General features: G+C 39.6%; 2 protein-coding genes across 6 annotated transcripts in view; both read right to left on the reverse strand.

Moving 5' to 3' along the window:
• The window catches only part of ptprn2 (protein tyrosine phosphatase receptor type N2), a 119758-nt gene extending 113058 nt beyond the window's left edge, over positions 1–6700 (reverse strand). The window contains exon 1 of the mRNA XM_028569280.1: positions 6380–6700. Coding sequence (XP_028425081.1) covers positions 6380–6464 — 85 coding nt within the window. The 5' untranslated portion in view covers positions 6465–6700. The remainder of the gene's footprint in view (positions 1–6379) is intronic.
• A 1597-nt stretch (positions 6701–8297) lies between these two features.
• On the reverse strand, positions 8298–24943 carry ncapg2 (non-SMC condensin II complex, subunit G2). 5 transcript variants are annotated; one of them, XM_028569941.1, is made up of 27 exons: positions 24855–24943; positions 24467–24595; positions 23607–23786; positions 22902–23016; positions 22645–22802; positions 21937–22071; positions 21726–21820; positions 21491–21647; positions 21301–21393; positions 21084–21209; positions 20314–20493; positions 19914–20066; positions 18565–18787; positions 18361–18458; positions 17819–17986; positions 16855–16925; positions 16587–16740; positions 16285–16458; positions 16015–16131; positions 15355–15501; positions 14035–14134; positions 13549–13757; positions 10029–10163; positions 9785–9888; positions 8981–9081; positions 8774–8867; positions 8298–8655 (listed from the first exon to the last, which is right to left on the reverse strand). In XM_028569941.1, exons 2-27 carry the CDS (start codon positions 24542–24544, stop codon positions 8604–8606), a joined length of 3417 nt encoding a protein of 1138 aa, XP_028425742.1. In that variant the 5' UTR covers positions 24545–24595; positions 24855–24943; the 3' UTR covers positions 8298–8603. The 5 variants fall into 5 exon arrangements, with proteins under 5 accessions (XP_028425742.1, XP_028425741.1, XP_028425739.1 ...); XM_028569940.1 differs by having other exon boundaries at positions 17819–17989; XM_028569938.1 differs by having other exon boundaries at positions 21289–21393.
• Between the last annotated feature and the right edge of the window lie 89 nt (positions 24944–25032).

A 25032-nucleotide genomic window follows, 5' to 3' on the forward strand; every position in this document is an offset into this window, starting at 1 on the left:
CATTACTGCTTTAATCACTGCTGAAATAGTATAGATTAATTCTTGTGCTCAACTCGCAGCCTTCAGAATCCTCATTACAGTGTTATTGTCCTCATTATAAATCTTGGCTCTGCAACACAGAGGTGACCTTCACACTGACCCCTTTACCAACGCCATTTAATTTCAACCAAATGCAAGTTGTGAAAAGGCATAACGGAGTCGCTAAGGCTACCCTTTAATGCCCGAGGATGTTTTTACACTCACTGTGTCACAAGGCAGTCAAGCTCAGGTATACGGCGCGGTGAGAAAGTACAATGCACGGTTATGTGCAAGTTGGAAAACTATTTTACCAACGTAGTAGTGTTCATTTGTCACATTCCTACACCTGACAAGTCTGCAAGGAGTAAAAAGCCTCTACTGAAGTGTAATTTAATTTGAGGGTGTAAAAGAAGAACTGTCCTCATAACCTTCCTTGCCTCTCTGGTGGCACTCTTCCTCCTTGACCCAGAATATTTTCTAGGTTCACCTTGAACCGAAGTAGGAAAGAGAATAACGAGATGGATTGCCTCGACACGTCTATTTGACACAGATCGGACTTCCTTCCTCTCAAAAGACACAGAAGCACAGCCAGCCGCTTTGCTCCCACTCCCTCATCTCAAGAACCACTCAAAGCCAACACACTCCTCCGAGCATCTGTTGAGTCACAAAGAAACATGGTACTTCGTCTGTTATCACACCAGGCGTGGCAGCATCCCAAGCCGGGAATATACTGCCTGCTCTGTGTCAGAAATCCAGTGCTTACACTTTAAAGGCCTGCAAATTGGAAATTAACTAAACAATCTAATAGTTCCCATGCATTTTGAAATACAGCAACACTTGAATAGCTTATCAGTCTACAATTCTAAACACAAGGCTGTAGCAGCTGTTTGTTGGTTCAGTGCAGCTGAGAAGAGGTCCTTTACAACACTGTGTGCTCTTTATTAGTTAGAATCAATAGGCATATATTACATTCAACAACACATAGCAGAAAATCTCAATGTTAGACCAATTACTGCACACTCACATTGAATGCTGCAGCTGTTGAGATTATTAATTTAGAAAAACAGGCCTTGCAAACAACACACCAAATGCTCGTTTAACCACCCTGGACAGCCATGTGCACAAAGAAGGGGCTGTATTGCACAATAAAGTCTCATCCAATATATAGTTTGCCTTTTAATGGATGAGTCAAAGCCTTTGGTGAATTCTAAAAAAGCTTCACATCCAAAGTGTGACTAAAGAAGACTCTGAAATGAGGGCAAAGCTAGTTGACCCTTTACCAGTTCAATCAAGATGACTCAGACATCCGGAGAGGTAAGAACAATGCACCGCGACCTTTACTGAGACTATGAGAGATACCGCGGTAAGGTTTTATTCCTATTAGTTTTTATATCTTGCATCAGTTTTTACTTTAATTATGATTTTGTTTCAGAGGGCATCCAAGAAGAGTTTTAGAAATGAGTTTTCATTATTCAGAAATGTCTCTACTATTAAATACAGCATGTGAGCAATGTGTTGCTTGTGTTGGCATTGGAAACTTATTGATATATGGTTTAAATGGACATATCACATGTTAAGCCAGTTGATTGAAGGTTTTTGGCCCCTCCAGAGCTCAAGGGATGGGTCTGTTTTGGTCCACAATGAAATATTTAAACTATTGGATGGATTGTCATGAAATCTTGTATAGACATTCACATTCCCCAGAGGATGAATCTTACTGACTTTGATGATCGCCTGACTCTTCCTTTAGTGCAACCATGAGGTTTTTAGTTGTCAACACCTTGTTTTTATGGACTGACGTGAAATTCGGTACACACATCCTTGTTTCCCTCAGAATTAATTGTAATTACGTTAATGATCCCTTGACATTTCCTCTAGCGCCATGATCAAGTCAATTTGTCCATAAACTCTGGTTTATGACCAAATACGGACAAAAACATAATGCCATTGCCATCAACCTCAGCAAAATTAGCACGATCCACCAGCCAAATGCTGGTTAAATATGCAAGAATGCAAATGGCTTGTAAATTTTCTTCACTCACCAGCCCAAAAAACATTGGTAATCTATTACGTTGCTGGTAAAATTTGAACATCACTAGTCATTTGGCAGGTAGACAAAAAAGTTAATTTTGCCCACTGTCTGTGAGCATGCTAAAGTTAGCATTTAGCTCACAGCCCTGCTGTGCCTGAGTACAGCCTCACAGATCTGCCAGCATGGCTGTAGACTCATTGTTCTCACTTCTATTCTGGCACAGACTGGCAAGACTTATTCATGGTTTGCCTTTACATACAGTATATGAATTGGATTTGAGCTACAGTCTCTACAAAAACTGTTTTAAAATGCTCAGTGTAATGTTGTCTTACGTGAACTATAGTAAGCTTGCTCCCAGGATAAACCAGGTCGATATAACTCATTCTCTGGGACAGATAGGTGTCCTTGCAACTCAGGAAATATTAAGCCAACACAAACAATCCAACATAAAGGATAAAAACAAAACACTTCCAGTGAAACAAGATCCAACCTCACTTGGATATACACCTAATCATAATCCACACTGTTGTAAAATGTCAATCCTCATGTCAGAGCACATTTCAATCCTCTCAGATGATTTATAACCACAATAAGATATTTGATATACCCAGTCCTGATATCTATGGGATGACAGACGCCCGTGGCAAAATAGATAGAGCTCAGCAGCCTATGAATCAAATCTAACTTGTCTGGGTATATTAGGCAATGGCTGCTATAATGAAAACACCCAGCAGCACAGCCTTAATGAACAATGTCTCCATGTACTGTACATATTGGAGATAACAACCCTGCCACATATTTCTATCTATCAATACATACGTAGCCTACTGTAACGCTCCTTAATTTAAGTCACAGAATCCTAAAATGCATCTGCAAATGCTACACACGGCTTTAGTAATCAACACAATCAATATGGAGACGTTTTTTCATTTTCATGCAGTCTCACTTTTGAGAAATGTTTTCTGCCCTCCGCGTTCCTGCAAGATTTGTGAATGCATATTAGAATAGGGCTAACACCCTGGTGGGAGTTGGATTGATATTTTCATTTCATGAAATCCCAAAAGCTATTCATAACGTATGTTTATTAGATTGATATTTCTCCATTTATTATCTGATTCCGTTTCCCGTTCAACAAAATTTCTGAAAGTATTTATCTTGCTAATAGAACACGACCTTGCAGCTGAAGACCTGGCTGCCTGTCTAGCTAACAAAAAACATGATTTTCAGTGGTTGCTATTGGGATTCAGGACACTGCCAAACCTCTGCAAACAGAAAAGAGATGCTGAACAGAATGAGAAACAGGCCTCATAGCAACGATGATTGCAAGGCACTGGAGTGTTGATGCACAACCTAATCAATTTCTGCAAATCTTCCATTGGCAGGGTGCTCTTGGTATTCAATGAATTCATTATTGAAATTATATTCTTCCTAACTGAGTGTAAACAGGGCATCAACCTTCCTGTACTCTAAAATAAAAAATAAGGCTTAGTGGAAAAAAATGCCAATCCTTAGATCAATTACATCCTTTTTCACTCCTCTTTCATCAGTAGAAAAATATTGCACAGCCTTCCAGGGTGTGTTTTATGACATAATTAACAGTGCTGTTAAGTTTGTCAAACATCGCCCACTGGTAGCAATACCACCCTTTGGCTAATTCTCAAGTATGCTTTTGAATTATGCCTCGCTTGAAAGCACTGGACTCAAGGCTGGTTGTTGAGTCACACCAGCATGAAAGCACAGGAAAAGTACACAATGTTAACCCGACCATGACCTCAACTGTTCATTGGAAGACCAGAGCGTCATCCTGGAAGAGACTTTATGATCGGATCAAGGTGACCAAACAACATGTCTTAGTTTTTTACTGCTGTTTATGTCATCCTGTAAGGGTTAGGGTGAATCTAAAGCACGTGACTCATTCAGATGTAACCTATAGTACTGAACTGAGCTACGAACACAGAGAAATACAGAAGCGTTGAACTTGAGAAGAATGGTTTTAAATTTTCAGGCTGGGGGCAACAGATAGAAAGGCTGTAATTCCTTCATTTTCTGCCTCTTTAGGCTGATTCAGTACATCTATAAGTGCCATAGAACTTACATAAGACCTAAAAATGTAGATACTATACTCTGCCTTTGGAAAATCAGGGGAAAACACAGCAACTACAAACAAAATAAATTCTTTCATCTTTCTTGTGCATTTTAACTACTTTTTTTAAGACAATACATGGCTTATTTACAGTGTATAGTTATTAAATGTATATCTGTTTTTCTAGTGTCAGGCAACCGTTTAACAACTGTCAAACAAGAGACTGTTTCGAGAATCTTTGGCAAACTTTAACTTTAGCTAAGGTTAGCTGTGGCTATCTACCCTGCTAGCTTAGCCTTGATACATCTCCCCATGATCTTCCCTGCTTTAGCTGTGCAGTTGTCTGTCTCTCTGTTTTGACAAAAAATGTACATTTCTATGGCATAAGTTATCGTAATACGGTAAAACTGATGCCAAAATGTCAGATTCAGGTCTTAACTCATTTTGACCAAATATGTAGTTACTGCATTTTGGCTTTGGGGAAACATGTTCTATATGCACACCTCATGTATTTAAATATTATCTTTATTTGTGTTGTCTGTATGCATATTACCACTGACACTGTGCATTAAAGTCAAATTCTGTGAACTCTTAATAGGTGTGGCCGATTGTTTGAAGTGCATTAAGTACTTCCAAAATGCTCAAGAGATGACACTACTTTTCAGGCTCTATGAATTTGAAAAGTTGAGATGTTTTTAGTGTCATGCAGAGGCTCAAATTCGCACCACTGATTACATTTTACAGCACTTAATTTCATAATCAGAGCATGCAGCTGCAGACTTATTTCCCCTGTCTGGCTTTCATGTGGTGTCAGACAGACAGGACATTAACTCCCACAAGCTCCCGCTGTCTCTCTAGCACACAAACACACCTATGTATATGCAGTTTTATTATAGATATACATACATCACGCCAACGCACCTTGATCCTAAGCTTTCTAATGACACAGCGTAATCCGCAGCGGGACTCATTAAAAACAATAACCACCTCTAACTCCCAGCCACATTGACAATGGAGACCTCTTCCACACATAGAGAGAAAAACATGCTGAGAATTCAATGAGAGAAATGCACTCAGGGAATAAACACTGACTCATTCTCAAGTATTGTAACCATAAATTAGCCAACTTGCAGGGAGAAAACCCCCCATGTGTCCAATAAAAAGTTCTGTCCTCTCTATATCATGTTTGTTAACCTAATATCCAACATTACTATACGTGTGTATATTAAAAAATGAAACTGCAATAAAAGCATAAATATTACACTTTTAAAAGAAGACACCCTCTGCTTCTAAATATAAAGAACATGATGCAGCTGGTGCCTGTATGAATCATCACAGAGCAGGAGTAGCAGCCTAAGACCTATCTTTGCCTCTTGCTCATTATAAAGTTGATACTGTCATGTAGCGACTGCTAATCTTAGAACAGTAAGTGTGATTAGAGGTGTAAATTGGAGGTGGTAAGGAGACACATCTGAAACACTCAAATCAGATCCTCTAATCTCTTTCTGTTTTAACCAAGGGCGCAATTATCAGGATGGCTTCTCTAACATGTCATACTTTGGACATGTGCCATACTTTTCAAATTAAAGTGGTGTCTGAGGCAAGAACAAATCAAGGGTAATGAAAATACAACTGGGCAAAGTCTCAAAATAACACAGGGCTGTGAAAGATGCCCCTGTCCTGAGGAGGCAGAATATTATTAAATATTTAACTGGATTTAAAATTGCATGCTCCTTAAGGGTATGTGTTGAGTAATTTGTATGGGCATGGAAACTATTACCATTTAAAATTGAGTGCATTATTATGTGTCAATCGGACTGTAAAACTCATTAATGGGTGCAAAAAGTGTTTGTGTGCGTGTGTAAAGTATAGCTGTGTTTACTAGCAGTTTATAACACCGCTCATCATACACGTAATAGGTCTCACAGCAAACATGTTATTCATTGGGTCTGAGATTATGTAACTTTTCCAGTTGGATCTTCAGATCTCATGCAAACAGCTACACCAAAGCACAACCTCTGGAAACTGCAAGAAAAAGGCGATATGCACTTGGAAATACTATATAAAAAAAAACTATAATTTAAATTAACTTTTGCAATGTTTGTACGAACCAGCCAAACCGAGACAGGCAGGTGGATTTATCACCGCGGACAGTCTGTGAGGCGCTTAAATGAGGACACACTCGGCGAACAAGAGGTTGTTGTTGGAAAAATAATGATAAAACAAAATGAAAGACAATTGCTTACCAAATTTTCTGTCAGCGAGTGCAGGTGAGGGGAAGAGGCTGACAGCCAATGCAGCGAAGAGGATGGGACACCACAGTGAATCCATACCGCTCCAGCCTAATACAGCTACTACTAATCCATCGCACACCTCCGCTAAAACAGCGTGATTAACGCCGACTCAGGGGTGAGCTGCTTGGACGAGACTCGGACTAAAGAGGCATGCTGGAGGAGAAAGCACAGGAGAAACGCAGAGGCAGAAGAAAGAAAAAAAAAAGAATCGCTAAATGGCAACACAATACAGGCGTTGTTTCAGCACCACAAACAGCAACCAGCTTCACGGAGGAGCCCCTCCTAAATTTCTGACGTCAAACACACATGGTGAGGAGGGATGATGCGTGCAGCATGCAACAGCGCCCTGGATGGATGGATGGATGGATGGATGGATGGATGGATAGATAGATGGATGGATGACTGCCCAGAAGCCATGAAGGAAACACATGAAAACCGAGGAGAAAAATAAGGAAGTTTACATTGATTGAGCGATCTTATTAGCTTGACTGAAAAAAAAAAAAAAAAAGAAAAAGTACTGTTCCAAATTTAGATTTATGAGAAACACATGACAACATATCACAGTGAAAGTGCCATTATAGGAAAGCTATAGAAATGCATAACATGTACACAAAGATTAAAAAAAAAAAAAATCCTAAAAGGCATATTGCACGATAACTGCTACAGAAAGTTTTGGTTGATTTACACATCTTATTAAGAGAACATTTTGACAAAATAATTTAAAAAAAAGATTACACACACACACACACAGCTCCATCTATCTGTGATACTATTAGATTAGATATGTGTATGTAACATTTTAATCTTTTAGTAATTAGTAACAATAGCAACACAAGTAAATGTAGTGGAGTAAAAGTACAATATTTGCCTCTGAAAAGGAATCAAGTACAAGTAAGATGTTCTTAAGTACAGTACTTGAGTAAGTTTAGTTAGTTACTTTCTACAGTGTTAGTAGATAACACAATCAACTGTCCAAATGTAGTAAATGCCGCCTCTTAAAAAGGTGACTAGCAATTAATCCAAAATCTTTGTTTCAAAGAGGAATGAACAATCAAAATGTAATGTATGTGCTCCAGAACAATGAAATAACGTTAACTTGCAGTTCTTTTTAAAAAAATCAGATAAAACCTTTGAATGTGTGTCCCTGGGGTGCATAATCACAAGTACTGACTAAAGCAAAACAGTATGCAAATTCTCAAAATGAATGCCATTCCCCTTTAAGAATAAAGAGAGCAAAGAGGATGATTTATTGCTTGTTTGAACAGTTATTACTCACCAAACCGCTGTACAGTGTCAAAAAGGAAAAACCCATCAAATTTAGGTCGATTGATACGTTTGTTTTATTCTTATTATAATAGACCAACAGATACATAAACACAAATAGTGAAACATGAAAAAATATATGTATTATGTGAAAAGAAAGCTTTACAAGAAGAATACAACTCAGTCTATGAAAGCATTTCTGCAGTGGAGAGCTCCATCTAGATTTGTTAACATTATCAATACACAAAGCCTGAGAGACAAGACTTGAGCACTGTGTGCCATCATGAAGAAATAAATAAACAAAGAGAAGTGGAGATAAGGCTGGGCAATATATCGATATTATATCGATATATATCCCATATATCGTGATATGAGACTAGATATCGTCTTAGATTTTGGATATCGTAATATTGTGATATGACTTAAGTGTTGTCTTTTACTGGTTTTAAAGGCTGCATTACAGTAAAGTGATGTTCTTTTCTGAACTTACCAGACTGTTCTAGCTGTTGTATTATTTGCCTTTCCCCCACTTAGACATTACTGATGATTATTTATTTAAAATGTAAGTGTGAAGATATTTTGTACCAATTGTCAACCCTAGAATATCGCCGCAATATCAATCGAGGTATTTGGTCAAGAATATCGTGATATCTGATTTTCTCCATATCGCCCAGCCCTAAATGGAGCCAATCTGGAAAAACATCAGAGGCTAGATTTCAATCCAAACTATTTTTCTTCTTTTTTTTTTTTTTTTTTTAAAAACACCTGGTCAGTGAAGTCGAAATATTTCATGTCATTTGTCTGCCAGCAACAGAAAGTCTGTCATGTTTACAGCAAAGCGGATATTATACTGCTCTCCTTAGCTTCATAAAATACAAATGTGTAGCAGTTATTACATATCAAACAGATCAATTTATAAATCCAGAATGTCATTCAAAGTCTTCAGTGAAGATTCATAAATAACCCTGTGGCAGGAAGGGATTAAATGTTAGTCATTACAGCTCATGCACCAAAAATCAATGAATAGATTATACACAGTCTCTAAAAGAAAACATCAGATATATCTTATTTCCTTCCACTTACCCCTGGATGTCTCTGGTGTCTCTGGCTGCATGTTTGTAAAGTTGCTGCTGAACACATATGGCTGCGCTCCTCAAACCTGCTTTAGACTGCCCTGCTAAAAGTGTGACATACAACAAACTGATTTTTCTTTACGAGCAAAAAGAAAAATATCAAAATTGCTTTTGGAACACTCAAATTCTAATCTCAATTCTGATCATGTAAACTCACTGTGTCTGATGACCGCCAAGACATGCAGAACGGAAGCTAGTTCACTCAGACTGCTGATGGCCTCAGAGTCGAAAGAGGAGCAGACTTCGGTCAAAAATGCCCTGAAACAAACATTTAAAGGGAAACTAGTGCTTTTTTCAAACTAGACCCTATTTTCCTATGTTTTTGTGTCTAAGTGACTGATGGGAAAAACAATCTTTGACATTGGTCCAGTATTAAGAGAGATTGCTGCAGTCAGCAGCGGCGAAACAAGCTACAATGTAAGTTAATAGGGCAATTGTCCATCTTGTATTTACCTTCACAAAAGAGCTCCTTTTGCCACTGACAGGCTCAGATTAATATTCTAAGTGTCTGACAACATTATGGAAAGGATTTCTATGGAGGTTGACCTTTCTGTTAAAGAGTAAGATCCTTTTTTTAAAACATAAAAACATCCGCAAAATCGGGTTTGCTAAACGCACCGGACTCCATGTAAATAAACATTAATTTTAGCATCGTAAAATACACTTCATTCAAAGTTGACAGAAACAAAATAAAACTACGAAAAGCCGTAGTTTTGGTTGAAATAAACACATAGTTTACGGATTTGCATGTGAAAATATGTTGGCTCTATACACTCTAAAAGTATTGCTTTCGTTAAATGAAGTCTGGTGGGTTTAGCGCTAGCGACTTCAGAGCTGTTTCTGGTTAAACAGAAAGGTCTCCTTTCCATAATGTGCGCAGGAAACTGCCGTCACACAAACAAAAAGCATGTTCGGTTGTCCCTGGTATGTAAGCAAAAGAAAGTGGACGTAGGATATTTACCTGGTAAGAGAGGGTAATTTGAGGATGACAGACAGTAGGATGCTGGACAGAGGAGGCATGTCCTCTACTGACTCTGGGGCGATCACCTCTTCAGGATGGGTGATCTTTAAAAATAAGAGCACAGCAGCATTCATTATTTCCCTTAATTGAATTGCTCAAGAACATAATCGATCAAGTCGCTTATGTACGCCCAGGACGTGCGGGATATTGGTAAAAGACAAATGCACTGGCAGGCAGTTCATACCTTCTGAAGCAAATGTCTCTTCTCCACAATGATGACAGCAAAAAGAGTAGAGAAGACCCCCCTGAGAGGTGCTTTGTCCCAGGTCACTGCCACTTGGAGGAAGTCTGTCAGGCCGGGAACGGCTGACTGACACAGCTAAGTCAGGACACATAGATGGAGATATCCTTTAGAGACCGTCTTATGGAGTTATGGAGCAAGATGTACAGTGCTGGGATATTGAAACCAACTAAATACCACTGCAACGTTTGACAGCCTGTTATAAAGGGTTGTTATAGATGCAATTAAAAGAATAAACCAATGAATGTTTCTGTTGACCACTAGTGAGAAAACAGCTGGCGTAGAGTCAAAAACATTCAGTACAGGGTTAAGTAAGAAATAAACCAAATAAAGTGCAGTTTCAGGGTTTTTACATGTTTCACCAGGTCAAATTTAAGACTTTTTTAAAGGGGTGATAGAATGCAAAACTGATTTCACCCTGTCATAGTTGAATAACGACAGTTCGGTGGGTAAATAGGACATACGTAGAAGCTCAAAGTCCCACTGACACCCCTTTACTATGAAAATCTCATATTTTGAAACTGCCGCTGAAAACAGGCAATCTCAACAAAGCTGGAAGTTGACGTCAATCTCCCAAAAACCGGAACCTTTGTCAGCCCATGGGTGTATTAAGAGAACGGTCAAGTCCCAACATTTACATAGGCTACACAACTGACCGGAGATCAGGTAGTCTTCTGAATCTAGCTAGGTCGCAGATCTCTGCTATTCCATAGCAAAATTCACTTCTGAAACTTTTTTATGCGAGAAATCAACTATGTAAACCTCAAATATGGGCCGCTTTACGAAAATGGATGGCTAATTGCAAATTTTGTCCAACTGTGTGTCGGAGTTCAGCGCCGGTGTTGCCTGTGTTGTTGCCTCGCCGCCCAGCCTGCCTTCCTTCACAGACCCCGGCCTGCTATGAGGTACTTGGAGCTCCGTCACGACTGGCAGCCCACAGCACTCCATACCCGCGCAAAGTCACCGTCTCTTGGGGAAATAGACAACTAAATGCCCCTGCCCTGACAGAGCTCCAGGGCCTTAAACTCCCCTCTTCCTGCTAGCTAGCTAAATGCCCGGTGTACGTGAGTAAGAGCGCGGTCAGCGAGCTTGTTACACCAGCAATCTCTTACCACAGGTTTCAGTTAATCTTTTAATGTGTGTAATTATAATGTGTTGAGTTATTTAAACAAACGATTGGGGAAATACACGCCTCTTGTCCGCGAGTCTCATTGATAGAGCCTGCGGCTGGATGGAGCTAGCTAGCCTCCTCTTAGAATTCCTCTGGAATTCACAAAAATTCATTGACTTGAAATCGGACACCGTTGTTAGCTTTATAAGACATTTAGTTAGATGAAGTATAACTGGCGTGGCAAAATTCAAACTGTAAATATACTCGGAATTTCGCCGAAAATGAAGCTAACTATCCGTGATTTGTAGCTACACATAGATAGGATTGAAGTGACAATCGCAGCTAACGAAACACCTAGCTAAACTTCACAAATATTCATTAACTTGAAATCAGACACCGTTGTTAGCTTTATAAAACATTTAGTTAGATGTTGTATAAGTGGCATGACGAAATTCAAACTGTAAATATACTCGAATTACGACAAAAAATGAAGCTAACTAGCCGCAATCTGTACACATGGGATTGAAGGGACAGTCGCAGCTAACAAAACCCTTACAGCTCACAAATATTCATTAACTTGAAATCGGAAACCATTGTTAGCTTTATACAACATTTAGTTAGATGTTGTATAAGTGGCGTGATGAAATTCAAACTGTAAATATACTCGAATTACGACCAAAAATGAAGCTAACTAGTCGCAATCTTGTACACAGGATTGTAGGGACAGTCGCAGCTAACGAAACCCTTACAGCTCACAAATATTAATTAACTTGAAATCGGACACCGTTGTTAGCTTTATAAGACATTTAGATGTTGTATAGCTAAGTGGCGTGACATTGTGTGTAACATTTGGTAAGAGATTGCTGGTGTAACAAGCGCGCTGACCGCGCTGTCACTCTCACACAACGGGCCATTTAGCTAGCAGGAAGAGGGGAGTTACAGGCCCCTGGAGCTCTGTCAGGGCTGCCAGCCTAACGGAGCTCACAGCAGGCCGGGGTCTGTGAAGGAAGGCTGGACGGGCGGCGAGAAGGAAGGCTGGATGGGCGGCGAGGCAGCAGCACCGCTGCTGAAGTCCGACACTTACCATACGTCTTACCATATTTGCAATTAGCCATCAATTTTCGTAAAACGGCCCATATTTGAGCTATATATAGTTGATTTCTCACAAAAAAAAGTCTCAGAAGTGAATTTGGTAATGAAACATTGCAGTGTCTGGAATATGAGATTCTGTCGCTTCTCTAATGTGTGTGTATTGGGGATTCGCTCAACCAATCAGCGCGCATCTCTAATGTCTGCGTGTGGCAATTCGCTCAACCAGTCAGCGCCCAGCTCATCTAAATATTCACGAGCATACCATATTTGGAAGAAAAGCTCTTGTTACAAATAGGGCCAAAACACAGGGATGCATAAGGGCCAATAAAATATCAACCAGGCCATTTTCAGCCCAACCAATGTTACATACCCCATTAGGAGACCATAAGGAACAGTGTGAAATACTCTATATAATCATTCTATCACCCCTTTAAGACCTTTTTAAGACCATTATGAATGAAATTTAAGACCTTTATCAGGACATCAAAACAAAGTCAGATGTCAGAGTCCGGAAACATTGTCTGAAACAATTCCCCGATTTACCTCATTGGCATTATAGGGCTGGTGTCTAGATTGGCTGCAATATAAGTTGCACGTTGGTCTCATTTGTAGTCATAATACAGCGAATTATATGTTGGTGACAGAAAGAACTAAAACACCACAGAATAATAATAAACAAAAACATTTTAATGACCATTAGAGATAGCGAAAATTAAGACCCGTTTAACATTATTTAAGACCTAGAACACAATACTTTTGAATTTAAGACTTTTTAAAAAAGGTCCCATGGCATGAAAATTTCACTTTGAGGTTTTTTAACATTAATATGTGTTCCCCCAGCCTGCCTATGCTCCCCCAGTGGCTAGAAATGGTGAAAGGTGTAAACCAAGCCCTGGGTATCCTGCTCTGCCTTTGAGAAAATGAAAGCTCAGATGGGCAGATCTGGAATCTTGCTCCTTATGTAAGGAGCAAGAGAAGGAGCAAGATTCCAGATCTGCCCATCTGAGCTTTCATTTTACCTCCCCTTTCTCTGCTTTGCCCGCCCTGAGAATTTAGCCCACCCATGAGAGAGAGACATCATGGCTTTCAAACGAGCAAAGTGGCAGATGGTCAAGGCCACACCCCCACCCTTTGAAATTTTAGACTTTTTTAAGACTTTTTAAGACCACGCGGAAACCCTGAGTTTATATAGAACAAATGTAGTAATACACCAGATAAAAGAATGAAATCAACACACTGGGGGTTAAAATGTCTACATACCTGTTTTCCCTCCTCTGGTTCCTTCCTTAGACGGCGAGCCAAGAGCTCTATAATCTTCTGAAAGATGTTGCCCACCACACTCAGAACGACAGTGGTTGCATCTTCCTCATTTTCCTGAGCGGGGTTGTTGTTGTTGTCCTCAGGTCCATAGCTGTCCACCACCTCTTTCAGAATCGGGAGCACTGCAGGAATACACAGGTAGCCTGCCTCTGGAAACACAAAGGCAAATACATTAAGGTCTGTAAAAATGACAACTCAGGTAACAAAACATTATGCAACAGGACAGTTTTAGGTATATACAATATAGCTTCTGTTACTATAGAATGTGGTCTAGACCTACTCTACATGTAAAGGATCTTGAGATAACTCTTTTTATGATTTGATACTATAAATAAAATTGAATTACATTTTTTTTTCAGTTATAATTGCAGTGTATCAGTACTCTTGTGGTATGGTTCACTTAAACAAGGCATTTGAAACACTCACCGGAGAGGAGGGTGAGCGAGCACAAGTGGAGGATTTGACCCTTAAACGTCTCGTCGCCCAAACCCACAAGTAAAACGTCTCGGCACACCATCAGGAAACTCTGGTAAAATGCATCATCGTTACGATGGAGAAAAACATTTGACACTCCGAAAAAAGAAAACTTTTTAAATCAAAAACAAATAGAGTCGACAGAGTCTTAGGGGAGCTACATTTCAGTATAATGTTCATTTCTACCACTAGCTGGTAGCCTGGAGAAGCTGCCTATGATCCCCGCCACTACATTAATAAGAAGGGAACTGAAACAGGGTTATTTTCAATATCTGATCCCAGCAGTTATGTGGTGACAGGCTGGAGAATGATGGCACAAATAAAGAAAATAAGCCCATTTCAGCAATAACGAGCAGGAGGAGGCATGTACATGAGTGTGTATGGAACAATCTGTGAGGAGTCTAACTTTATTGAGCAGAAATGAAAGTCCTGGAAGCAGGAGGCAAAAAGGCTCCACAAAACGTAATGCTCTGGATAACAACATAACGGTGTGTTCTCATCTACAGCCTTGGTACAGGCTATGTATCAAAGTGAAAATGAGTGAGACAAAAATCTAAACTGGCAATTTATGAACAAGGAGATATTATTTAATTTGCAAGAAGTCTGCATTTCTGCAGAGAAATCATCTTGCATGGACTGACTTTACAATTCTCATAAATGCAAAAAATATATATTTTTAGGAGATACAGATGCACTTCAATATGACACTTGCAACCTTCCATCCATGTCATCAAAATCAAGAGCTCACAGATCTCACCTCATAGTAGCTGGTAGGTATCAAAAAAATATTAAAATGTCCTCTACTGAGAGCACTTGGGTATTTAGGACACTGGCTAAGTGTTGGTCTAACTGTGTGGTTCAATATATAATGACCATGCAATAATTTACCTCCTCACAATATACAACACAGTTTCATGTGCAGCTGCTGAAGGTAATATTCTATTATGAAAATGTACCCACCTTGTGTGCCTAAGTCACACATTTGTGCTGCAGTGGAGAAGAGTGTCCCATCTCCCTTAATGGAGACCAACCACGTTTTCCATATTTGCACAAATTAAATTCTGGTGCTTACTGCAGCCCTGCATATTCAGCAAGTCATTTTAGCTTCACTAATTATAGTCGGGCAAGGCTCAATAGACACTTAGAATAAGCCCAACACAGGACTCAATTACTCCTTAGCAGATGTTTTCCAGTCTAAAGTCCTCTACTGAAACCATGTAAGTTGGCTTTTGGAAGCTACATGTTCACATAATGAGTAATGGTACAGCTCACCTCAGTTATCTGTGCAGCCAGTGGTTGTGACTTCTCCGACTCATCGTCATCATCGTTGGTACGTTTAGCCAGGAAGGGTAACACCCACTCAGCTACCCACGCTGCCACATGCTCCAGAGAGAGCATGTACTCTCGACCCTCTGACAACTAGGAAAGAAACAAATGGTTTAATGTTCTTACCTTTAACTTGTTTTTGTAGTTTACGAAGGAAAACAATTTATTTCTGGACACAGAAAAACAAAGTATACCACTTAGGCTTGTGACCAGAAAGTAACTGGCTTACAAAACTGAGTAATCTGGAAAAATGTGGGTATTCACTAAGGTATTCAGTTTACTATTATATATGATGAAGAGAAGCAGCACATCCTGCCACGTGACAAGCTGGAACATGTGAATGTGCAGCATTGTTTCACTAGTTTTCTTTTTTAAAAATGACTGGAAAAGATTATTAATAAAAATAAAAATAAATTTTTTGTCAGCTCTAACCTATTGCCAAGCTTCTAGTGGAGTGCTCATTTACAAAGAAAGTAACTGCACTTAACATCCCGTAGCTGTATGAATGTCTAACAAAGCGTCATTGGAGCAAGCAAGTATGGCCACTGACTGGATAAATAGAAGTGAAAAATGGGATGAGTAATGTTTGTAAAATGAGAAACTCACATTATGTTGCAGATGTGCACAGAAACGCACGTGGCACATGAAGACTTTCAGCGCAGTCTCCATACTGGGACTTTTAGGGTCTTCTGTTGGGGAGCTGAGGTGAGTGTACAGGACCAACTGTTGATAAAAATATCACACTGACTCACATGTCAGTGGAAAACTGCTTCTCATAGAGGAAAGACTGAAATACTTTCTATAAATGCTGAAGATAAATGTATTCAAGACTCGCGTCTGTTGAAATGAAATACTGATGAAAGGTAGCCAACATACCCTCCAGTTTCCTAGAACTGTATGGAGCTGCTTCAGAGGTTTCTGATCAAGAGCAAGGACTTTCTCCCGTGTTGAAGTGTTGCTGAACAGGTACTCCAGGTAAGCCAGTGCCAGATCTGGTTTGGCCTCCACAGTCTCCTGGATACGCACTCTTCGATTGGTGTTCACCTTGTCCTGAAGTTGAAAGAAGTTACATAGATCAACAAAGGATGTGTGTTTGGATTAAGGCTCTTACTTTTCAGACAGATCTGAGAAACCCAACAATACAACAATTTCTGCCCTTCAGTGTTGTATTGACTGACCCCTTGCTTGGGCAGAGCCTCAGTTAGCCAGTCAGTGACGAGTTCGAGGATGTCAGCAGCCTGGCCCCAGCAGCACATGCAGTCTAACAGCTGGCTGTACTGTGTTAGCACTGCTCCTGAGTCCATCCTCCTCAGTCTGGACAGGATGCCACAGCTGGGAACGAGAGAGCGGGATGAGAGACAGGTTACACAGTAAAACAGAAGAGTAGAATGGGTGTAAAAAGCCAAACAAGATGGAGACAGAAGAGGACATCGGTCTATTGCTTACCTGAATGTTGGAACTGCAGCTGGGGGCATAAATGAGGCCAGTTGTATGAGAGGAACGGTACACCGCTCATCCTGGAAAAACAAATCAAGAGAGTTTTATAGTAATACTTGTTCATAAAAGAAAGAGTAAAAATACAGTGTGTGGGAGTTTTCATCGCTAGGTTTGTGTATCAAAATGAAATTTAGATACATATTTTTTGTTAAAATCTTTTATTTACTATTCCTCCAGAAACATGTCATGGCTGTTGTGGATGGCGTGACACTAGTGGCTGCTGTGTCCTTAAAGGTCCTACAAGACGGTGACACCTACAGTGCTCTTCTGGAAATAACCCACAGGCTTCACGGTCAGTGTCCTTTGCTATTTATTTTTTCTCCCTGCAAAATTCACGTGTGTACAGATAGATAGTTATTTTAACTTCATCATGATGTTTTTGTCTTTCCCTCAGATGTTCTAGTCTCAGAGTAGAGCTGAAGATCTTTGCCTTAATTGCTATCATTTTACACAGGCTCGGGCTCTGGGTTGCATGGTAAATGAGCAGTCAGCAACGTTTTGGTTGCACTGGCTAAGAAAGCAAAGTCTGAGGTGTGGAAACCTTTTGACCATGTGCATAATGACAATAATGAGCCAGTGGGATATGTGAAATGCAAAAGATGCTACATTCTGTTAAAAGTAAAGTAAGTAAAATGTATAAAATTACTCATTCTTGACAAAAGGCAAAAGAGTTGTGTGCGTGCGCACATTTGAATATTGTCGGACTGTAAACTAGTTTGGGCTTTTAAAAAGCTGCCAATCAAAATGTACTTGTCGGGCTCGGGCCAAGTTCTGTCTGGCTCGGGCCTTGTAGGGCCTAACTTTTAAGGCCCGATTACAGCTCCATCTCAGAGGCAGCCCTGCAGCTCCATATCCACACACTATGCGAGGCCTGGTGGAAGAAGGGGCTGAAGGAGAAAGGAGGCTGAAGTACCTCAAAGGCCTGGAAATACTTGGCCATGACATTTCCAAACTTGGCAAAAGTGTACTTCTGGGCCTCTTCATTTTGTTTCAGGGCCTTCTCGACACTTCTCCACAGGATGGCCACGACCTCCAGCAGACTGGACACGACGGCCAAGTCTTTCCCAAGCAGAGGTTCAGCCTGCTAAGATCAAACTCCAATTTGAATCTCCATAAACTCAGACACATAGTATTCAAAATTTTAACTCAAGTATCCATACTTTCCCATTATATCTGATCAAGGTTTGGACAGAAAAAAAAAAGGTTTGGATTGACTAATAAATTAACAACTACACCCTCAAAAATTCCAAAACTAATATATATATATTGTGACAGGCGTTTTTTTTTCTCACAATTTTTGACATTTTATAGAATCAACATATTTCTCAAAGTTTAGTTTGTGGAGATAAAGTAATGCTCAATTATCTTTTTAGAACAACAAAAAATGCAAATAATAAAAAATAATAATAATCCAAACTCAAAAAACTGTCATTTTGCTTAGCGTCTCAGTCTTACTGCACTGTTCTCCTTGTTGCTGTCATTAATCTGGGACAGGTCAGTGTCAGTCTGGATAGAGCTGTTCAGAACACGGCGAATGGCCAACATCAGCTTTACTGGAAGAGAAGACAAAGCAATGGATGAACCTACTACAAATGCACCATGCTAAATCATTTCATTTTTGGCTAGTCTTAAACTGTGCCATGTACACACAGCACTTACTTATGTTAGTGGGGGCTGTGTGTTTGTGGGCATGCTGGTAGAACTTCCTGGCAGCCATGGGGTTCATCTGGATGAGGGTGATGCACCGACAGCACCACTCGTGCTCAGAATCGTTGACGGGGAAGAAAGACTTGAAGAGCAGATCGACAATGCGCTTGGAAACCGGATGGGAATCGATAGCCAGACGGGCCAGCAGGTGGTCCATGTTGCACACGTCCCAAAACTGGAGAGCGGCACACCATGAGAAAACACAGCCTCTTTTTACACCTGGCATTAACTTGCATCTTGTAAGTGGATTGTGTCTCAATGCAATTTGGCTGAATAACATCTGGATTTGTACCAAGCACTTAGATATATCTTCAGTAGCAGACGTTTATGACAGAAGCTGCATGCCAACTATTTGATTTGTGTGAATGTCCTTGTTGGATTTGGACATGGAAGTTAATTTTACAACAGCTTCGTGTATTTTAGAAAAATATTGTGCATTCTGTGTTCCAACAAACTGCCTTCACCATCTCAAATAACAGGTTTCCCTTCATTGTTTATGTGGGGAATCTATCCTTTCCAGTATTTTAATTGTTAAGGTCATTCATAAGTAGATATTCTAACTTTTTATTTTCAAGCCTAATAACATGTTTTCTTGCATTATATTGTTGGTATTGTTTAATTAGAATGGTATTGTGGCCGGGTTGGTTCAGTGGTAGAGCAGGCGCACATATACTGAGAGGTTTATGCCTCAACGCAGAGGTCCAGGGTTTGAATCTGACCTGTGACAATTTCCTGCACGTCTTCCCCTTCTCTCTCCCCTTTCTCATCTAGCTATCCCATTGAATAAAGACGGAAAAAGCCCCAAAAAATAATCTTTAATTTGAATGGTATTTATTGCTTGTGGATACGGTTTGTTAGATTTATTTTTGCCTTAATCCTTGAGTCTTTGTGGTACACGCCTGTACCTTTGTATTTCTGATTTAAAAGGGTCCACTGAAATATGACAAGCTTGTTCGGTCATTAAAATACATACTTTATATACTTTATATAGGCTTAACATGGTGAGTCTGCGATTGTCCAATTGTACTGTATTTTTCTTTTCTTTGTTGCTGCTGCTGTTTCTGTTGTTTGTATAGTTCAAACTGTTTTGTTTAATTCTGAAAACTAATGAAAAAATTGTCTATTAAGTGTCAAGCCAGATCCCTGTGTACTTTAAAATGGCTATACAATTCAAATAAGAGATAAACACAATAAAAAAAAAAAAAAAAAAAAAAGTGATAATAACACAAGAAAAAAATCAGCCCTATTAAGAGCCTGTATAACAATGTACAAAGCAAAAAGAAACCCTAAACATACAGTACCTTGGCAGCACGCACTGCCTTGACCTTAATAAGCATGTCAAGGAAAGCTGTGCGGACTTTCTCTGAGGTGTCGTGAAGGCTGTATTTGAGAGTAGGCAGGAGTTTTTCCAATATTGGATGGCTGAGAGTGTTGTCCAAGACAATAGTCAGACACTGTGGAAAATATTACACAAACCACAAGTCATTAAATAGCCTGTCTACAGCCAATAAAATCAGTCGTGCTAATTCCGTCTGCAGTGACAATAGTTCTAACAATTCGGCATCACAAAACTTCTGGACAAGAATACCTAATTATTGTAATATAACTTGACTTATACTGACGTTTGTTAAACATGCTCTCAGCTTAGACCCTGGATTAGATTTCATGTTAGTGATCCAAGAGAGAAACGGCATTTCGTACCTTGAAGACTGAGCACCGGACATCAGGGGAGCTGTTGTCAGCCGCCAGCTCCATCACCAGCTTCTTCAGGAAGTCTGTGATGATGATACTAGGGATGAGCTCCCAGCACTTGGCCAGGATCTTACACACGCCCAGGGTAGCACTGGAGCGTACAGTGGTATGGGGGTCATCAAGGAGGCCCTGAGGGTGACAACTAGGTGGTTGTCATTTAGCACTGAGGTTCATGTTCAAATTCAAAAGGTCCAACAATTAATTTTGATTTTATTTTGCTCCTTCTTAAGATCAGTATCTGCGTGTTGAAACTTTACAGCACCAAAAATAAAACACTAGGTAAAAAAGTACTGAGCATTATAACTAGGGCTGTCCTCGACTAAAGAAATTCTTAGTCGACTAACACTTATACAATTTTATCGACTAATCGATTAGTTGATTTAATTGACAGAGCTGTGCGCTTTGAGAGGTGGTTAAGACTAGAAAAGCACAATATAAATGTAGTTAATTAACCAGTAAAACTGAGTTTCTCCACAATTAATCCTGCAAAAGCACCACTTTAAATCTTGTGTTTACCATAAATGTGCTCATAAGTTTCTTGGAAATGAGTAATTAAGCATGAATAAGCATAAAAAATGACTAATCGACTAAAGAAATCTTAGTCGACTAAGACCAAAACGACCGATTAGTCGACTAATCGACTAAAAGGTGGCAGCCCTAATTATAACTTCAGTTTCCACACAACAAAATGTAGTTGAATGGTTTGAAAAGGTTCTCACCATCACTGTGTCCAGCTGCTTTTGAACGACCTCATCTATATTCTTGTAGTTCTGCTCCGGGTCATGGACTGGGAAGGCATCAGTGAAAAGCAAAGTGGCATTTGCACGCACCTCGAAGTTTGGAGCCTGAATAAATCAAACCGAAACACATTACACTAGAATAAAATAAAAAAAATAAAAAACAAGTATGAATGCAGTTAGAAACCTGTATCTGTACACTTAAAGCTTTCCAGAGAATGGGCTTGTAGAGATTACAGAGCATCTTGTCCACCTTGCTACAGCCCTTCCTTGTGTGGAAATAGCTTACGATCTGCATATGAAAACAGGGAGATCAGAGAATAAACACACACAGTATAACGTGCATATCATGATTGGAATTGTTCTTTAAAAACAGCTAATAAGTCTACCTGTCGGACTTTGGCATGGACAGGAGATGTTCTATGAAGGAGGATCGCATTCTGCATAAAATCCTGAATGCATAAGTTCTCAATCCTCTCCAGAAAGTCTCCGCTAGCCTTATTCCAGGCTCTGAAGTAGATCTCCGTAATATCAGTGGTCATGTTCCTGCACAAAACAATTTAGTAGTCAATAACATGAAGATAAAATTGACTACTTTCAAACAAAATAAAGTAAGCGTCTTACTTGCTATAAAACTCCAGCTGGTTTTTGATGGTGCCATGAATAATCCAGATGAAGTCGACATTCCAGCTGAAAAGAAACACCAGGAATCGCTTTCCCTGTGACAATATACACATCATCAGGCTGACAGCTCAAAGACAAATGCACAACAATGAGAAACATAACAGAGACAGTGACTTGAACACACATAGCAGCAAAATATCACTCTACTCACGTCATCGCTTCTAATGTAAATAGGATGGAGAAAGCATTCAATCAACAAGTTGATTATCTGCTTGTTGTCTTCGGATGTGTAGTCCAGACTCCAAAGCACATCATGGAGACTCCAGACTCTTTGGATCTCAACACCCTGACAACACAGAGTATGTATTAAAGTTAGGGCCGAGTATCTTTTAAAAATGTCCAATACCGGTACCGAAACCAATATTGTGACTTTGATACCGGTTCCTAAACAATACTTTTTCGATTTAAATTTTATATAACAAAAAGAAATTACAACATTACGGCACAAATCTTTTTATTTATTTTTCAGCTCTTACTACGTGAGCCCCGTCTCTGTGCAACATAGAGGTTTTCCTGCGTCTCTAAGACGTGTAATGTTAGACAGCCAATTACACAAACATTATTAGATGCATGCTACATGCTTATTGGCTCACTGACGCTGTTGAGGTTTACTACCAAGGTACTGAAATTGGGTATTGAATGACGAAGCATTTGTTAATACTTGATACTTGAGAGTATCAATTCGGTTGGTGCCTAAAGTATTGAATTCAGTACCCAGATCTAATTAAAGTTATTTTAAATAATGCAACAACACTACTAGAACTGAAAATAAAGCTTAGTGATGATACTCCTAAGGCCACATCAAAAGGCCAAATGTTGATTGTTTTGACATACAGTATAACTGAGGTCAAATACTGACTGGTTTCTTCAAAATTAAGCTCTTCTGCAGAGAGATGAAGAAAGCAGTGCGGCCAAACTGTTCTTTCTCCTTCAGCCCTTTCTTCCACCAGGCCTCACACAGTTTGTGGATATGGAGCTGCAGGGGTGCATCTGAGACAGGCAGCGACACCAGAACATCTGAGGGAAAGACACAAAGATCATCATGAAGTTAAAATAACTATCTACCTGAAGACACATCAATTTAGCAGAGAGAAAAAAATAGCAAAGGACACTGACCGTGAAGCCTGTGGGTTATTTCCAGAAGGGAACTGTAGGTGTCCCCGTCTTCTAGGACCTTTAAGGACACAGCAGCCACTAGTGTCACGCCATCCACAACAGCCATGACATGTTTCTGGAGGAATAGTAAATAAAAATAGATTTTAACAAAAAACATGTATCAAAATTTTGTTTTGATACACAAACCTAGCGATGAAAACTCCTGCACACTGTCTAACTTGCAAAAATATATCAAGTTTAATAGTAGGCAATGTTTTGGTCCTAGAGCATCTTCAGGCAAATGGTGTTACATCCTGTGAACCCATCTTTTGTAGGAGGTTTTTTGTGCACCAATCAACAACTTCCACATGAAATCAGGCATTAGTGCATAACATTCATTCACATTTCCATTACTAAGCTTAAACCTCAACACAACCCCTCTATAGCAACCAGATGGCTTCTCAGGATGTAACACCATTTGCCTGAAGATGGTATAGTACCGAAACGTTGCCTAAAATTAAACTTTATATATATATAAATAAATATTTTATATTTTTGGAGTTTTCTTCGCAACTTTTGACCTGCTTGTCCCCCCTCCGATCTACGTTGTAGATGTGCAAAGTATTTTTCTGTACTGATACACAAATCTAAACAGCAACAGCTAATCAAATTGTAATGCCATCAAAGTTTATGTCACAATTGTCATAAGTGGACTAGTAAACTCACAGGGTCTGCAGCCGACTCCACTTCCATGCCCTCATCCCTGCCCTGCACCCAGCGCTCTGGAGGCAACTCCTGCAGGACATCCTGAAGGAGTGAAGCCAGTTTTCCCCACAGAGTCTGCCTCTGGTCTCTGGGCATCTCCTGCACCACCTCCTCCACATCGAAAGGCTCCGTTTTGTTCTTCTGCTCGGCGACACAGACATACAGTGCATGATAGACACACTCAGCTACAAAAACACTTTATGTGACTACAAAAGGACTTTTCATTCCCAGTAGTAGATGACTTATACATCCAAAATAATCTGTTTCCACTTTGTGATTGTTAGCTTTGATTGATAGCTTTTCTGTGTTATGAATTCTTTGTTTATTTTAGGGTGTTATCAGAGTCAGTAAATGTAACACTTAACATCGGGCTCTAGTAACATGTGTCCTATTTAGACATTTAATCTACATTTTAAAGCTAAATCAAACAGAGAACTGTGATTTGCAGAAACTATCAGTAACAAAATGTAAGACTAATTGTACCTGTAATACAGTTCACAATTGATATTTTTTCACAATATAAACCCGCATTTAGTTGCCAGTTGTAGAACTTGCTAAAACTGATCAAGTCAAATTATAACAAATAGTTTTAAAGTGGTTAATTTAACTTCATGGTCAATTTTGAGGCTGCAGTTTGTGGTGCTCTTGCATAGTATTATAATGAAAAGTGTAATATTTAGTTTACAGCTCGTGTTTTAGCGAAGTTTTAACGTAAGAGTAAGTAATAACGTTATATTAACCTTAGACACATCCAGGAGATCTGGTTGGCTCTAAGGCTTCCTGGTTTCATATCTACGTTACAAGAAGTTAACGTTACTCACATGAAGCTGGATAAAGCGAAGGAAGTCTTCCACATTTTCCTGACAGGCAGCCTCTAAAAACGCCTCTCGCTTGGACATGTTATCGGTTCTCCAAGCAATGGTAAGGGACGTGAAGGTTTCCCAGGCACACTGGGAATAAAAAACACAATAACGGTAACGAGAATACCTAACGTATTAACTAACCTAACGATAGCTGGCTAACGTTAGCTAAGTTACTGTAACGTCAACGTTAACGTTAACAAGATCAAAACAAATATGGCAGCCATTTCTCAAAAGCGTTAAAAGTGTTATTTGCGAACGTTAATACTACTCTGTCCGTTGGTACTTATACAATTATGAGTTATAATCAGCAAAGTATAAAATATGAACCAATAGCTTCGTCACTTACCTTTTTATTTTTAATTATGTATAAGCCTACAACCGTTGCCTGACAGCCTCCTAATAACAACTGCAAACCCGCGCAAATTTGGATGAAAGTGCGTCATGACGTTGTGCGTCCACTTTGACGCTGACGTTATTATTATTGTTTGTAATGTTTGCTTCCACTGCCACTAGATGGCGACAAG

This window comes from Perca flavescens, chromosome 22 (genome assembly GCF_004354835.1).
Source record: "Perca flavescens isolate YP-PL-M2 chromosome 22, PFLA_1.0, whole genome shotgun sequence".
Taxonomy (NCBI): Eukaryota; Metazoa; Chordata; class Actinopteri; order Perciformes; family Percidae; genus Perca; species Perca flavescens.

Coding starts and splice junctions, on each gene's coding strand:
- ncapg2 (XM_028569937.1), bottom strand. CDS start 24,544: ATGTCCAAGCGAGAGGCGTTTTTAGAGGCTGCCTGTCAGGAAAATGTG. Junction 18,788..19,913: donor AGGCAGTGCGTGCTGCCAAG/GTACTGTATGTT, acceptor GCCGCTCTCCAG/TTTTGGGACGTGTGCAACAT. Junction 16,741..16,854: donor GCTGCAGTTCCAACATTCAG/GTAAGCAATAGA, acceptor TCTCGTTCCCAG/CTGTGGCATCCTGTCCAGAC.